This window comes from Pygocentrus nattereri, chromosome 18 (genome assembly GCF_015220715.1).
Source record: "Pygocentrus nattereri isolate fPygNat1 chromosome 18, fPygNat1.pri, whole genome shotgun sequence".
Taxonomy (NCBI): Eukaryota; Metazoa; Chordata; class Actinopteri; order Characiformes; family Serrasalmidae; genus Pygocentrus; species Pygocentrus nattereri.
Window position 1 is genome coordinate 969817 of NC_051228.1, and position 15184 is coordinate 985000.

The 15184-nt window shown below is 44.8% G+C and overlaps 2 protein-coding genes across 2 annotated transcripts in view; both read left to right on the forward strand.

Moving 5' to 3' along the window:
* Positions 1-140: 140 nt before the first annotated feature.
* Positions 141-8173, forward strand: bcl7ba (BAF chromatin remodeling complex subunit BCL7B a). The gene is made up of 6 exons (XM_017686642.2): positions 141-301; positions 1465-1540; positions 2099-2201; positions 2284-2463; positions 2996-3075; positions 4800-8173. Exons 1-6 carry the CDS (start codon positions 210-212, stop codon positions 4929-4931), a joined length of 663 nt encoding a protein of 220 aa, XP_017542131.2. The 5' UTR covers positions 141-209; the 3' UTR covers positions 4932-8173.
* A 3051-nt stretch (positions 8174-11224) lies between these two features.
* The window catches only part of LOC108413923 (collagen alpha-1(XXVI) chain), a 22519-nt gene continuing 18559 nt past the window's right edge, over positions 11225-15184 (forward strand). The window contains exons 1-2 of the mRNA XM_037547613.1: positions 11225-11385; positions 15086-15184. The exon at positions 15086-15184 is cut by the window's right edge and continues 39 nt beyond it. Coding sequence (XP_037403510.1) covers positions 11234-11385; positions 15086-15184 — 251 coding nt within the window. The 5' untranslated portion in view covers positions 11225-11233. The remainder of the gene's footprint in view (positions 11386-15085) is intronic.

The following is a 15184-nucleotide window of genomic DNA, read 5'->3' on the forward strand; positions in this document are numbered from 1 at the left end:
ATTTAATAAATACAAATATATTTAAAAAAAGAATATATGAATAAATAAATAAATAAAAATAAGTGCGATCTTCGAACGGAGGCTCCGTGCTGGAAGGAGGCGTGGCCTGCAGCTCCGCGGTGAATCTCGCGAGAGGACGGTTGTCGAGCCGGACGGAGGGGAAAGTGGAAGCTAAAGCTAAAAGTGAAGTAAAACTAAGTGGATTAAAGATGTCGGGCCGCTCGGTGCGGGCAGAGACGCGCAGCCGCGCTAAGGACGACATCAAGAAGGTGATGGCGGCCATAGAGCGAGTGCGGCGATGGTGAGTTTGATCGATCTGAGAGAAACACTGCCGAAACTTCGGAGGAACCGGGGGCGGGGCTCAGTAAGAGGATGTAGGATGATGGACAGATGGGTGGGCCAATCGGGGAGAGCCGTAAATCCGTTTCCCTGGAGACAGGCCGGTCGATGAGAGGCGGGGCTTGGACGATTCCGTGTTAGTGCTGTCAGTTTAGCGGGGAAGGAAAGTTTAATGGAGCGATTTTCTAATAAACTTCGCTTTTTACACGCGTATTTGCTGTGGCAGAGCAGATATACACGTTTATATTCACTTTACTGTGTTATTTTTATTATTATTATTATTGTGTGTATTATTGTTATTATATCATGCTGGCCACTTTATTAGAAACACCTGTTGTGGGTGTACAGTTGCATACTGGCCACTTTATTAGAAACACGTGTATATTCACTTTATTGCATTATTTATATATATATATATATATATATATATATATATATATATATATATAATTCCCTCTAATAAAGTGTGTATACACCCTTAAAGAAAAGATGGTTGTTCAGGTGGATCAGACACAGCAGTGCTGCTGGAGCTTTTAAACACCGTGTCCACTCACTGTCCACTCTATTAGACACTCCTACCTTGTCGGTCCACCTTGTAGATGTAAAGTCAGAGACGACAGCTCATCTGCTGCTGCACAGTTTGTGTTGGTCATCCTCTAGTCCTTCATCAGTGGTCACTGGACGCTGCCCACAGGACGCTGCTGGCTGGATATTTTTGGTTGGTGGACTATTCTCAGTCCAGCAGAGACACTGAGGTGTTTAAAACCTCCAGCAGCACTGCTGTGTCTGATCCACTCAGACCAGCGCAACACACACTAACACACCACCACCACGTCAGTGTTACTGCAGTGCTGAGAATGACCCACCACCCAAACAGTATCTGCTCTGTGAGGGTCCATGGGGGTCCTGACCACTGAAGAACAGGGTAACAGAGTATCAGAGAAACAGATGGACTACAGTCTGTAACTGTAACTCACCCACTGTGCTTGCTGAATGTTGGATGACCAATGGTCAGAGGAGTCTGATGTCCGTCTTCATTACCCTGTTTCTAGTGATGCTTCTGCTGACCCTGCTGGCCGGCAGTGGTCTGGTCATTTGTTAATTAATGTATTTTCTTTATAACAGGGAGAAAAAGTGGGTGACTGTTGGAGACACGTCTCTGAGAATATTCAAGTGGGTTCCTGTGGTGGACACGAAGGAGGTAAATCTGTGAGACCCGTTCAAAGGGAATTCCACCAAATTTTCAAAATTTCAAGATGTAAACAGAGACATTCCGAGCGGTTTGGTGTGAAGTGGTTCAGACGTCTTTACAGTGGTGGTGATGGGAACCAGGCGTTGCCATGACTACAACACAGATATAGACACTTTATTTACCATCCAGAACCACCAGAGAACCTACACGAGTCTTCTGAGCTTATATGGAATGCTGATGATGGAAAACAGTGGAAAATCTGGAATAATGAGTTTTCTTTGGGGACTATTTTGCCGCACAGCGCCCTGCATGTCTCCCTCCACCATGAATGGAGTTGAAGTTCTCTAAACTCTCATAAAACAGCGTCTCAGTCATCAGGCAGTGAATTCAGAACCAGTTCATGTAGGAACTTTCTGTAGGAGCTTTTAGAGGGACGTCTGGTTCCCATCACCACCACTGGGAACGGCTCTGATTCACCAGGATTATCTAGAACGGAGTGTTCTGCTCCACTCTGCTGTTTCATTATACAGAAAGTCCCCTTTAAACCTCCTAAATGTTCTTCTGCAGAAGGAGAAGCCGAAAGTCGCAGCTGCTTCAGAGATCCATCTGGACAGCTTCCCATCAGAGGAAACGTCTGAAAATTCCTGCCCGGCTCTCCTGGACTATCAAGGTATGGACTATAATCCGTCAGGTAAGCTTTTCGTCTTTATGTGAGTGAAAGTGTGACGCTTCTGTTTCTCCTGTTTTTCTAGATGAAAACAGCAACCAGAGCTCTCTGTCGGACTCGTACCAGGTGAAAGCGGTCGCGGCGGTGGACAGCAGCACTAACTCGAGTCCTCAGCCAAGCGAGCCGGTCAGTCCCGCCGTCCAGTCTCAGGATTACCACGCCGACGACCCTCAGCCGCCCACACTGGGGCAGGAGTGCATGGAGGGTGAGTGGACACAGTGTTTATAAAGAGAGTGAACTGTAGTTGGGGCTCAGTTTGAAAACCACTGCACTGTAAAATGACCACTTCCCCGCTTCCACGCCCTTTGGATCTCTTAAGACCTCTTTATAAACATTTATATCCCGTCCATATGTGAGATTTACGCTCTGTGGGGTAATTCACGTCAAACAGAGGCTCCCTTCACATTTCCAGGCTGAAGTGAAGGCCTAATGAGTCAAAAAACACTCATGGATCAACTTAGTGTTCAGATTTTGCACGTATTTGATCATTTTGTGCTATATTTTAAATCTTAATTACTACTACTACTATTAATGTGATAATAATTATGATTGAATTATGATTATGTCCGTAAATGAGTGTATATATACGATGCAGTTAAAATGATAATAATTGGAAAAATATATATGGGTCACTTTTTTATTTTTTGACCAGAACCCCTGGCTAGTGGCACCCAGCTGGTCTGAGCCTGAGATCTGCTGTAACGCTGTAAGTTATTGTTTACACTCTGTTTGTGCAGAAGCGTCGCTGCAGCCGCGGGAGATGGCAGACGAGCCGCCGACGCTGATTAAAGAGGACATTTTACCCCTCAGCGCTCAGGTAATGAACTAACTCTGCAAAACATAATTAAATAAGACGATGCTTTATCTTATTACTGTTGCTATGGCGATAGCAGGTTCGCAGTGAGCTTTGTCGGCTTCACTTAGTCAAAGTTAATAACACGGATGGTGTCACTTCATAATAAAAGGCCCCTATAAATAGCAACCTGATCACTGCCTGATAGGTTGTTGTAGTTAATTATTGAATAATTGTCACTTCTGCTTTAGTAAGTTCAGTTTAGATTAGATTAAGTGACCCTTATTCGTCCCACAGTGGGGAAGTTTCACCTCCTCATTAACCCACACGTGCAAGTGAAACGCCACATACACTCTAGTGAACACACACGCACTAGGGGGCAGTGAGCACACCTGCCCGGAGCGGTGGGCAGCCCTGTCCGCAGCGCCCGGGGAGCAGTTGGGGGTTAGGTGTCTTGCTCAAGGGCACCTCAGTCATGGACTGTCGGCTCTGGGGATCAAACCAGTGACCTTCCGGTCACAGGGCCGCTTCCCTGACCTCCAGCCCACAACTGCCTCAGTAACACTATCACTACCATAGTATTATTATTATTATTACTCACTATTAACATTATGACATAAAAATCTGTTTATTTTTATTTAAGTGTAATTTAAGTGTAAGCTCTATACATTTTTATACGTATGCAATTAATGATCATTAGTTTAAAAGGTTTATACCAACCAGTTATAATTCACTGCTGTCGAACAAAATCTCGTATCTCCAAAATTAGCACTTTACAGAAGAAGGAAAAAACACGCTTTACCTTTAGTGTACCTTAATGTAAGGGTCCAGCCTGCACCCTGGCCGCCAGCAGAGGGCGACGGCAGTGAAGTGCCATCATTTCAGGGAACTCCAATTCCCAGAAGCCCTCGGGCTGATTAGGCCCAACCGGACACACCTGTGGACTCCTCTACTAATGGCTGTGGTGAACAGCTGGCCTTTGTCCCACCTTTATAGAGGAGTGACTGGTCCGGTACTCTACCCAGGTGGGTATTTAAACAAATAGAGAGGAAAAGAAAAGAAAAACAAAAGAGTGAAAACTGCTTAAAAACCACAAGAAGGTTTGAGCTACAAACGACTCCAAGCCATGTAAAGGTGTTTCCTCCACTGAGAGCAAACAGGTGAGGCATAAGGTCTGCCGTCCCTTCATCATTACAGAGGAAGTGTCTTTGTTTTCTGATTATCTCTCGTTTCTAACTCAGCCTTTGTTTGAGCTGCGTCCAGCGTCCCCTTTGTTCGCCCTTTTCCCGCCTTTTTATTTCCCGCTCATTGAGGTGTTTTTCCCATTGTCGCCTGTGCTTCCCAGTGGCGCAGCGGTAACTCCACTGAGCCTGGCTCTGGTTCACCTCAACCCCAACGTGGCAAATTCACGCTCCATTGCCTCAGTAAACTTATTTAACACCCTTTCTCACGGGTGTTGCACTTGGGTCCGCCTCCCTGCCGTCCCGTAACACTTAATGGAACCAGATTGTTTCCAAGTGATTTCGGGTCGTTTCTTTTGGTCCGATAAATTGGGAATTGACACACAGTGTGAAGAGCAGCAGGAATTTTCAGATGATGGTTTGTACATGGCTTGTGTACTTGGTCCAGCTCTGATGATGGAGCTGTCTTTTAGCCTGGTTCTAGATAAGAAAACAAGCTCTCAGCTCCTCAGTTTAAACAGAACCAGCTTTAAAATGGAAGCAAACTCTCTCTGTTTTTCTGTTCAGGAGGAGGATGAGGAGGATGAGGACGACGAGGAGGAGGAGGAGGAGGAGGAGGACGAGGAGAGCTGTGAAGCGCCACCTTTAAAACGAGTCTGTACGGAGACGTCGGTCATCCAGTCCACTCTGCTGAGTTAACGCTGTGCCACGATAATCAGACGTCTGTCCTTCAGGAGAGTCGATGTGGACCAGGCAGCAGGAGAGTTCAATCACAGCCAGGTTCAAAGTCCATATCCTAATCGTTCTGTTTCGTTAGCTTGGCTCCTTCGTTAAAAGGCCGGTGTGGTGATCGCGGTGGTGATGGCACCTCCTGCTGAGCTGGTCCACCTGGAGTGCTGTTCCATTGGCTGAACTCACCTGTGTGGTCACCTACACTGTTTACACGAACGTTTAATCTGAGGATGAACTACTTGTTTTGTTCTCCAAAGCTGCTAAACAGACCAAACCCACATCCTTAAAGTCCCACAGTCCCATTCATTCACGTCAGCCTTCCTGATTAGGTTATTTGGGCTGTGCTATGCAAACGATATATATTATTTTTCATAATTCTCCCCTGTAAATTACTTCACTGTAAATTAGATGGTCTTTTTGCTGTGTTCCCTGCTGGTCTAAGCTGGTTAATGCTAGTGTAGTCCTGGTATGGTCAACCAGCAAAACCAGCATCCAATCACAGCTTATCGCCGTTGACCGGAAGAAAACCTCATATCTCCTTTTTTGTCATTTTTCAGTTTTTGACATAATTTGAAAACACCGATTGCTCTTTATACTGTGTATAAATTCCAGGATGAATGGGCCGAGAGAAACGGCACAGAACGACTTGGGAAGACGTCCGGTTCCATTGACTTCCATTCAGAGTAGAGCAGGTTTTCTCCTCCTCCTGTAACGTTCCCGTTTTGGAGATACGAAGTTTTCCTCCGACAACAGCGCCGTGCTGGTTTTGCTGGTGACCAGCTGTGCTGGTTTTCTAGCAGGGTCAGTTTTCGGTAAAGCTTCCCCTGATCAATCACACGAGGACTGAAATTAGCCGCTGGAAGCCAACTAGTGAGTAGTTATAGCCAGAGCAGCTCACTCGTCTGATGCTCATCCATTCGTTTGTCTTTTCAACCCGTCGTTCCAGCACAGTCATCGTAAATAACGGCTGGACGTTCAGTTGAGTCCAGTCGTTACTCACAGTAGCTATAAAGAAGGAGCGGCGTCAGACTGGGAAGATTTAAAGTCAGAGGAGGAAGACGGAGCCGGTCTCCTGCCGTGGCCTAGAACGCAGACGAGCCGGCCCCTCACTCGTCTGATGATGAGTGTGAACGGCTGTCGTAGGCGGCTGCTGCTGTAAGGACCAAACCTCGTATCTCCACCTGTTGTTTTCCACTCATTTTTGACGTAATTTGAAAAAGCCAGTTGTTGAAATTTCACAGCGACCGGACCAACAGAAACGGTCATAAGCTACTTAGAATCAAATCATTTTCCTATTAATTTCCAAAAAAAGCCAAGAGTGTAAAGTCCAGCAGCGTCTGCGCTCACAGATGAAGACTTTGCTGGGATGAGAGACGAAGCTGTGAGGTTTACACACTTCCCTTCATCTCCCTTCGCTCAGAGAGCAACATTATTGCCTGTGTATTTATTGATCTCGTCATTTATTGTTAAATATAGAGGGGGAGTCAAAAGTCACAGGACACGTTTTATTTTATTATTGACTTTGATCTCTGATATATATCGATCGCTGTTGTCGGAGGAAAACCTTGTATCTCCTTTTTTGTCATTTTTGAGGTTGTTCTGTACATCGTGTGTGAATTAGATGAAGAATGGACGAAAAGAAACGGCACAAAATGACTTGATTCTGACTTGAAAATGATTCTGGTTCCATTGACTTCCATTAAAAGTAGAGACGGTTTTTTCCTCCTCCTGTGAAGTCGCCGTTTTGGAGGTTTTGATCCTACAGCAGTGATGAATATGTATATAATTTTTTTAAGTGGGTTAAATTTATAGTGTTTCTTAAATATGGTTCTTATTAAAATGGAAAGCAATACGCTAGATTAATACACCACTGTTGATCTATAAAAACAGGTTTACTTAAGCATCCGGAATGTTTTTGGGTGAAAATGCTTCAGAGCTTCGCTTGTTTTTATGTGTTAATCTTGTTTTGTTTTTTTTTTCCCGTTCAGTTTTAACATTTTTCCTTTATTAAATGTTTTCCGCTGCGTTTCCTGGCGCAGTTTAAAGGGCAGCAGATTGATGTGTTTGTTTAATAGGGTGCTATTAGACATTCAGATCATTTGACATGATTATAAAATAAGAAGCGGCACCTAATGACGTAACCGGTGCCGTCAGGGTGGACCAGCTCATCAGGGAGAACTTCACGGTCACCACACTGGACTCGGAGACGGTTTGGCCTGTATTAGACATTCCTGCAGACAGAGGTGATGAGCGTGAGACAGAACCAGTGCTGCAGTAACGCAGGGATGGGATTCAGCTTCATTTAATACTGTAGAATTTTGCTGCCCGTTTAATGGGAGCAGCCGGCAGAGAGTAGCCATGAAAGGACATGTTTGTGGGCGGAGCCCGGAGAGCGCATTGCTTAAGGTTTTAAAGGGCCCATATCATGAAAAATCTCAAAAAATTTTATAATTTTGATCAATGCTCTAATCAAATCTGCCCCATGCAGCCGTGCTTATTTGAAGGTTTTCCAAACGTACTCTTCGCTCTCCGGTTCATACAGTCCATACGGTTCCTACAGTCCATACGGTTCATACGGTCCATACAGTCCATCCGGTTCATACAGTCCATACAGTCCATACGGTTCCTACAGTCCATACGGTTCATACGGTCCATACAGTCCATACGGTTCATACAGTCCATACAGTCCATACGGTTCCTACAGTCCATACGGTTCATACGGTCCATACAGTCCATACGGTTCATACGGTCCATATACAGAAACTAAACTGTAAAACCAGCCTGTTTGGAATTTGTCGTTTCTTGTGATGTCACAAAAACCAACACATTTACATATATCCGCCTATTCATCCTACATCAGTCCAGCCCCGCCCACCCACACTGAAGCTATGAGAGTTTCAGCCTGGAATTCTTTTTAAACGAGGCACAGCTACTCAGAACAGAACTCATTTACATATATCAGTCTTAAAGGGGAATTCCACCCATTTTTCAAAATTTCTGACTAATTTAGTCTTGGAGATGTAAACAGAGTCATGAAACGATTTATTATAGATAAACCAACAGATTTAGACGTCTTTACAATGGTGAACTGATGGGAACCAGGCGTCGCCATGACTACAACACAGATATAAACACTTTATTTACCATCCAGAACCACCAGAGAACCTACACGAGTCTTCTGAGCTTATATGGAATGCTGATGATGGAAAACAGTGGAAAATCTGGAATAATGAGTTTTCTTTGGGGACTATTTTGCCGCACAGCGCCCTGCATGTCTCCCTCCACCATGAATGGAGTTGAAGTTCTCTAAACTCTCATAAAACAGCGTCTCAGTCATCAGGCAGTGAATTCAGAACCAGTTCATGTAGGAACTTTCTGTAGGAGCTTTTAGAGGGACGTCTGGTTCCCATCACTGTGAGCAGCTCTGACTCGGTCAGGTTATCTAGAACAGAGCGCTTCACACCGAACCGCTCAGAACGACTCTGTTTACATCTGAACTGTTTAATTATTAAGCATTTTTGAACATTTGATGGAGTTTACCTTTAAAGACACCGTATTAAACAGACTGTTTAGTTTTAGTGAGGTTGGAGGAAGGTAAGAAGTGAATAATGAAAGTTTTTGGTACATAGAAGCGCACAAATGTTCCTCGGGTGGGGGATGAAATGCAAGAAAATCTAGGATATGGGCCCTTTAACATCCCCTTGTCTGCTATAAAAGGAAAAACAAATTTGGTCAGCTGACTGATTTTGTGCTGACCGTACTAGTCTGTTACAGTGAATGTGATAATATATACATACATATATAAAAACATATACATCAACAAAAGTCCTTTTAATCCAGTAATGTACATACCTGTAGATTATAATTCTAAAGTCCTTATGAGAATTTTTAACTTATGATTTGAAAGATGTGAATAATATTGAGATAAATTATGGAGTCAGACGTCTCCTCAGGGTCTTACTCGCCTCCGCCTGTCGAAGAGCTTTTATTATTGTCTTTAGTCCAATCTGCCCCATGCAGCCGCATTTATTCCACGCTTTTATTTTGCTTTTCCACCCAAAGAAGCTTGTGTTTTCTGCCCGTGGGGTCAGATTGCGAGTGTGTGATGATTCTGATTTCAATCGAAGACGTTTTGATTTTACAGTGTCGCTGTTAATGGACCTGGAAGTTGTTTTGTTTCTTTTTCTTTGACGTTTATTATTCCACACTGGTTGAGTGGCACTTGGACTGTTATTTAAAATGTCAATAAACTTTTAGGACCTTTCTGCGGCTCCATTGGCTTCTTTTTCTGGATAAACTCACACACTTAGAGACCGAGACAATATTTAAATAGGAGAAATGTGCCTGCACATTTATTCAGATGTAATAATATTCTGGTCAGCAGGGGGCAGCACTCGTCCAAGCTCAAAGAGTAAGTCCACCTATTTTTCAATATTTATGCTTAAATTCAGTGTTTTCAGTGCTAATAGAGAAAAATACCTAAATCTAAATGTAAGGGACCAGAGGAGACGCCGGACAGAGGAGACGCCGGACAGAGGAGACGCCGGACAGAGAAGACGCCGGTCAGAGGAGACGCCGGACAGAGGAGACAGTGGACAGAGGAGACGCCGGACAGAGGAGACAGTGGACAGAGGAGACGCCGGACAGAGGAGACAGTGGACAGAGAAGACGCCGGACAGAGGAGACAGTGGACAGAGAAGACAGTGGACAGAGGAGACAGTGGACAGAGAAGACGCCGGACAGAGGAGACGCCGGACAGAGAAGACAGTGGACAGAGGAGACGCCGGACAGAGAAGACAGTGGACAGAGAAGACAGTGGACAGAGAAGACGCCGGACAGAGAAGACGCCGGACAGAGGAGACGCCGGACAGAGAAGACAGTGGACAGAGGAGACGCCGGACAGAGGAGACGCCGGACAGAGAAGACAGTGGACAGAGAAGACGCCGGACAGAGGAGACGCCGGACAGAGAAGACAGTGGACAGAGGAGACGCCGGACAGAGAAGACAGTGGACAGAGGAGACAGTGGACAGAGAAAACAGTGGACAGAGAAGACGCCGGACAGAGAAGACGCCGGACAGAGGAGACGCCGGACAGAGAAGACAGTGGACAGAGGAGACGCCGGACAGAGAAGACGCCGGACAGAGGAGACGCCGGACAGAGGAGACGCCGGACAGAGGAGACAGTGGACAGAGGAGACGCCGGACAGAGAAGACAGTGGACAGAGAAGACAGTGGACAGAGAAGACGCCGGACAGAGAAGACGCCGGACAGCGGAGACGCCGGACAGAGAAGACAGTGGACAGAGGAGACGCCGGACAGAGGAGACGCCGGACAGAGGAGACAGTGGAGGTTATTGAAGAAGACTTCTAATGCTAAGCTATTCAGGACACTAACCTGATTTCCAGCTGAAAGGATGGAGTTCGGCCACAGAGAATGGCAGGTGGAGGTGTACGAAACCTTGGATGACAGGAGGTGAGAGGAAAAGAAAATAAACGACAGAAGCGAGATCTTTTCTTACGGCTAACAGCGGCTAATACCCATGAACGACTTTACAAGCCAAACTGTCGGAGGCTGAAGGAGGATCTGTGCTGAAAGACTTTCCACGAGTCTTCTGAGCTTATATGGAATGTTGATGATGGAAAACAGTGGAAAATCTGGAATAATGAGTTTTCTTTGGGGACTATTTTGCCGCACAGCGCCCTGCATGTCTCCCTCCACCATGAATGGAGTTGAAGTTCTCTAAACTCTCATAAAACAGCGTCTCAGTCATCAGGCAGTGAATTCAGAACCAGTTCATGTAGGAACTTTCTGTAGGAGCTTTTAGAGGGACGTCTGGTTCCTATCACCACCACTGTGAGGAGCTTTTAGAGGGGGACGTCTGGTTCCCATCACCACCACTGTGAGGAGCTTTTAGAGGGACGTCTGGTTCCCATCACCACCACTGTGAGGAGCTTTTAGAGGGGGACGTCTGGTTCCCATCACCACCACTGTGAGCGGCTCTGACTCGGGAAGTTTATCTAGAACAGAGAACCGCTCTGTTTACATCTTAACCATCTAATTATGCAGAAATTTTAAGAAAAAAGAAATCCTGCTGTGGGAGTGGCTACATGCTGATGTGGGGGCGTGGCTTGTGAGAATATGGGCGGGAGCCATTCAAGCTCCAAACATGATTCAGTGTTTAGAGAAACTCCTTTTCTCTTCTGTTGCTCCTAAAAACACCAAGCGCACTAAATCCAGCTCAGACTGACCGAGCTGCCCCAGCGTGGACGATGCTGCGCGTGTCTCTGAGTTTTTTCTCCATCATCATTTTTGCGCTGGGCCCCTGTAGAGCCTCTGAAGTGATCTATCAGATGCCCAGGATCCGAGTGCAGCAGCTGATGGAGAAACCGTCTGGAGAACCAGGGCAGAGCCTCCTCAGCAGGTAAGAAACAGCAGGCGCTTCACACAGTTCGGCTTATTTCTGATGCTGCACTCTAAAAAAGATGGTTCTTTATTGAAGACTGGCTCTGTATAGAACCAGCAACACTCAAAGAACCCTTTGCATGCTTTAAAGGCTCTTTGCATGGTGAAAGGGTTCTTCAGGTTGATGGAGAATGGTTCTATATAGCACCATGTGTTTTTCTGTTGTATTCAGGCTGGACATTGTAACAATACTGGAACCTTTTTGTTCCTGTATAGAACATATGTCAAACATGTTCTATTTTAAAAAATGTTCTAGATAGATCCATATAAACATTTTAAAAAGATGGTTCTACAAGGGTTCTTTAGTAAAGACTGGCTCTATTTAGAGCCATGAACACTCAGAGGACGCTTTGCATGCTTAAAAGGCTCTTTGCGTGGTGAAAGGGTTCTTCAGGTTGATGGAGAATGGTTCTATATAGCACCAAAAAGTGTTCTTCTATTGTATTCAAGCTTGACATTGTAACAATAGTGGAACCTTTTTTGGTGCTATATAGAACACGTCAAACAAGTTCTATTTTAAAAGGAAAGGTTCTAGATAGATGCATATAAACATTTTAAACAGTTGGTTCTACAGGGGCTTTTAAAAGACTTCTTACATGGTGAAGCATTCTTCAGATTGGTGGTTCTATGTAGCAAAGCTGCATAGTGTTTTGTATTCAGTCTTGACGTTACACCTTAAATCCACTGCCACCTTAAATTCAGTGCCACCTTAATTGCAGTGCTACCTTCAATTCAGTTCCACCTTAAATTCACTGCCATCTTAAATTCGGTGACACCTTAAATGCAGTGATACCTTAAGTTTACTGATACCTTAAATGCACTGCCACCTTAAACTCAGGGGTATCTAAATCTGCAGTAATAGAAGTGTAACACACAAGGTGAAATAAAGTACAAGCCCAATTCCAAAAAAGTTGGGACAGCATGTGAAATAAAAAAATAAAAACATCGCAGCGATTAGTAAATCCACTTTGACCTGTATTTAAATTGAAGCAGCACAAAGAAAGGATATGTAGTGCTTTATCTCGTTAACTTCATAGTTTTTGTAAATATACGCTCAGTCTGAAATTGATACATGCAACATGTTCCAAAACAGTTGGAGCAGTTTGAGACCGGCTGTTCACAAACGTTGTTTCTCAGTGAGTTTGCGAGGATTTCATTCTCTACAGTGCATATTATCATCAAGAGATACAAGGATTCCAGAGAAATCTCTCTAATAAAAGCAAGGCCAAAACGAGGAGAAGGTCACCTCCAGCTGCACACATCACCCCGACGGTGACCCCCTCACACAAAAACCCACAGTTTCCCTACACTAAATAACAGGAGCAACACATACATATAAACACAGGAGATTCACTCGAAAGAGGCCCGGAAAATTCTGTAATATCTCTCACTAGGATGAATCGATCTGAACCAAACAGTTCATGCAATGAGCTCCTCTGTATGTGGAGCTTCGAACCAGCCGGGATGCCCCTGCGTGGGAGCGATGAGGTAGGTGCTGGACAGCCGTCGCCATGTTTGACCTCTCTAATTCTCGCTGATACATTCAGGAACATGGAGTGCCACGTTGAAATGTGTCTGGCAAAAAACTGAGATTTACTTCCAGCATCACACGTCAAGATATGTAGCAAATTTTTTTGGCTCGGATTGCTTCGTCCTGAAGAGAGATACAGCAGAACATTCGGGGCCTCTTTCGAGTGAATCTCCCTGTATAACCAACAGACAATAATAAACAGTCCATTGTTGGAGGGCGTGTGCTACCATCTGCATAGCCATGCCTCCAGAGTCTCTGGCACCAGTGCCAGTCAGCACCAGAACACTACAATACTTTGACAAACTGTAGTAAATAAAGTGAAGATATTATTATTATTATTATTATTATTATTATTATTATTATTATTATTATTGCATCAATAAGTTGAGACTGTACTCCACACAGTGGAGGGCAACAATGTCCAGAAACACTGCTTACTTCTTTGGGTTCAAGCTCATCTGAAATGGACTGTTGCTCAGGGGAAACGTGACGAGTCTACGTTTTAGATCGTTTATGGAAATGATGGACCATCCAAACTGTTACCAGCTTAAAGTTCTAAATCCAGTGTCTGTCATGGTGTGTGTGGGGGGGCTAAAGTGTTGCTGTCTGGTTGGGTTGCTATGTTATCTTTGCTGGTGTTGCTAGGTGATTGTTGTAGTATCCAGGGGGGTTGCAATTACATCCCAGAGGGTTGCTTGGAGGTTGCTGATTGCTATTGTATCTCAGGTGCTCGTTGGGGTGCTGCTATGCTGTCCCAAGGGGTTGCTAAGGTGTTGTAAAGCCAGTGATATGCTATATCAAGTGGTTGCTAAGGTGGTGCTATGGGATCCCAGGTGGTTGCTAAGGTTTTGCTAGGCTATCTCTATGCTGTCTTATTCAACCCAACTTAATACTTGGCTTTCATGAGGAAATAGTTAAACAAATCAAACACACCGACATACGTTATATATCATGACTTATTATGTGTGTATTTTTCTGAGCAAATGAACTCTTATTTCCCAGATAAACAGCTTTTTGAATCTAATGTTCTGCCTGACTATTGCACAGAGCTGTACGTTAATAAGAATCCGTTTTTTCTTGCTGTTTGGTCAAAACACGCCACATTCAACACAGTTTACACGTACACCTGCAGTGTCAACGCTGTTATAGCGGGAAATCAAATCAAATCAAATCTAATTTATTTGTAGCGCTTTTTACAACGGATGTTGTCACAGCAGCTTTACAGAATTTCGGAAAAGACAAAGTTTTAACAAGAATGTAAGAATGTACGAACCCCCCCCCCCCCAGTGGGCAAGGAAACCAGTGTCAAGGAGAACCTCCCTCAGAACTGAGGAAGAAACCTTGGGAGGAACCAGGCTCACCAGGGGGGACCCGTCCTCCTCTGGTCAGACTACCTACAGAGTTATTACACTACTAATATTAATAGCAGTAGTATTAGTAGTAGGAATAGCTGGGAGTCTATGAGAACATCAGTGTAGGGTGGGCAGCTAGTCCAAGGCAGGTGGCGGTAGCTGGCTTGTGGGCAGCTGATCTGAAGTGGGCAGCAGGAGAGCTCGGAAATCTCACCTGTCTTTGAACAGGTGAGCAGGACAGAATCATTCATATGCAGTAGGACAGCACCAAACTGGACACTGAGCTACAGACAGTCAACTGACTGATGATTCGTAAGACTAAAGAAGATATTTGTAGAGGTGTTTTTTGAGGCACGTTCTGTGGCCTGATATGGGCCAAAGTTGGGCTCCTCTGTAGGGAAAGGAGATGCTGAGGGAATGAGCTCAAGTTTATTTATAAAGCACATTAATAAACAACTAATGTTGACCAAAGCGCAGCGTGACTGAATGAAATGCTGCTCTCTAGTGCACGTTCAGAGAACGCGGTGTCATAAACCACATAATCAGGTCTATGAAGGATGATTTAACAGCTTGAGCCGCTGATTTAGGCATGCAGTTAGCAACATGCTAATTGGTGGGGTGTAATCTGCCATTCCTGGTTAGCTATACTGGCCTCAAGGCTGCAGTGCTACAACTAAAGAACCAAACTTTGGACACCAAGCATGTGGGGGGGTAAATGGGGTAGACTGTACAGTTCCTCTGCGTGCTGAACTTTCGCTTTAATCGATGTGTCCCAGTCCCTCTGAGTTCAGGAACTGGTGCCAGTTCACTGTAAGGAAGGTGGTTTCCTGTCAGACGCACAATGGGACGGAGACTGTGGTCCAGCGCCGCTTCCA

Excerpts from the sequence above, each read along its gene's own strand:
- bcl7ba (XM_017686642.2), top strand. The coding sequence starts at position 210 with ATGTCGGGCCGCTCGGTGCGGGCAGAGACGCGCAGCCGCGCTAAGGAC. Across the intron at positions 302-1,464 it reads ATAGAGCGAGTGCGGCGATG|GGAGAAAAAGTGGGTGACTG; the intron begins GTGAGTTTGATC and ends TCTTTATAACAG. Across the intron at positions 2,202-2,283 it reads GGCTCTCCTGGACTATCAAG|ATGAAAACAGCAACCAGAGC; the intron begins GTATGGACTATA and ends CTGTTTTTCTAG.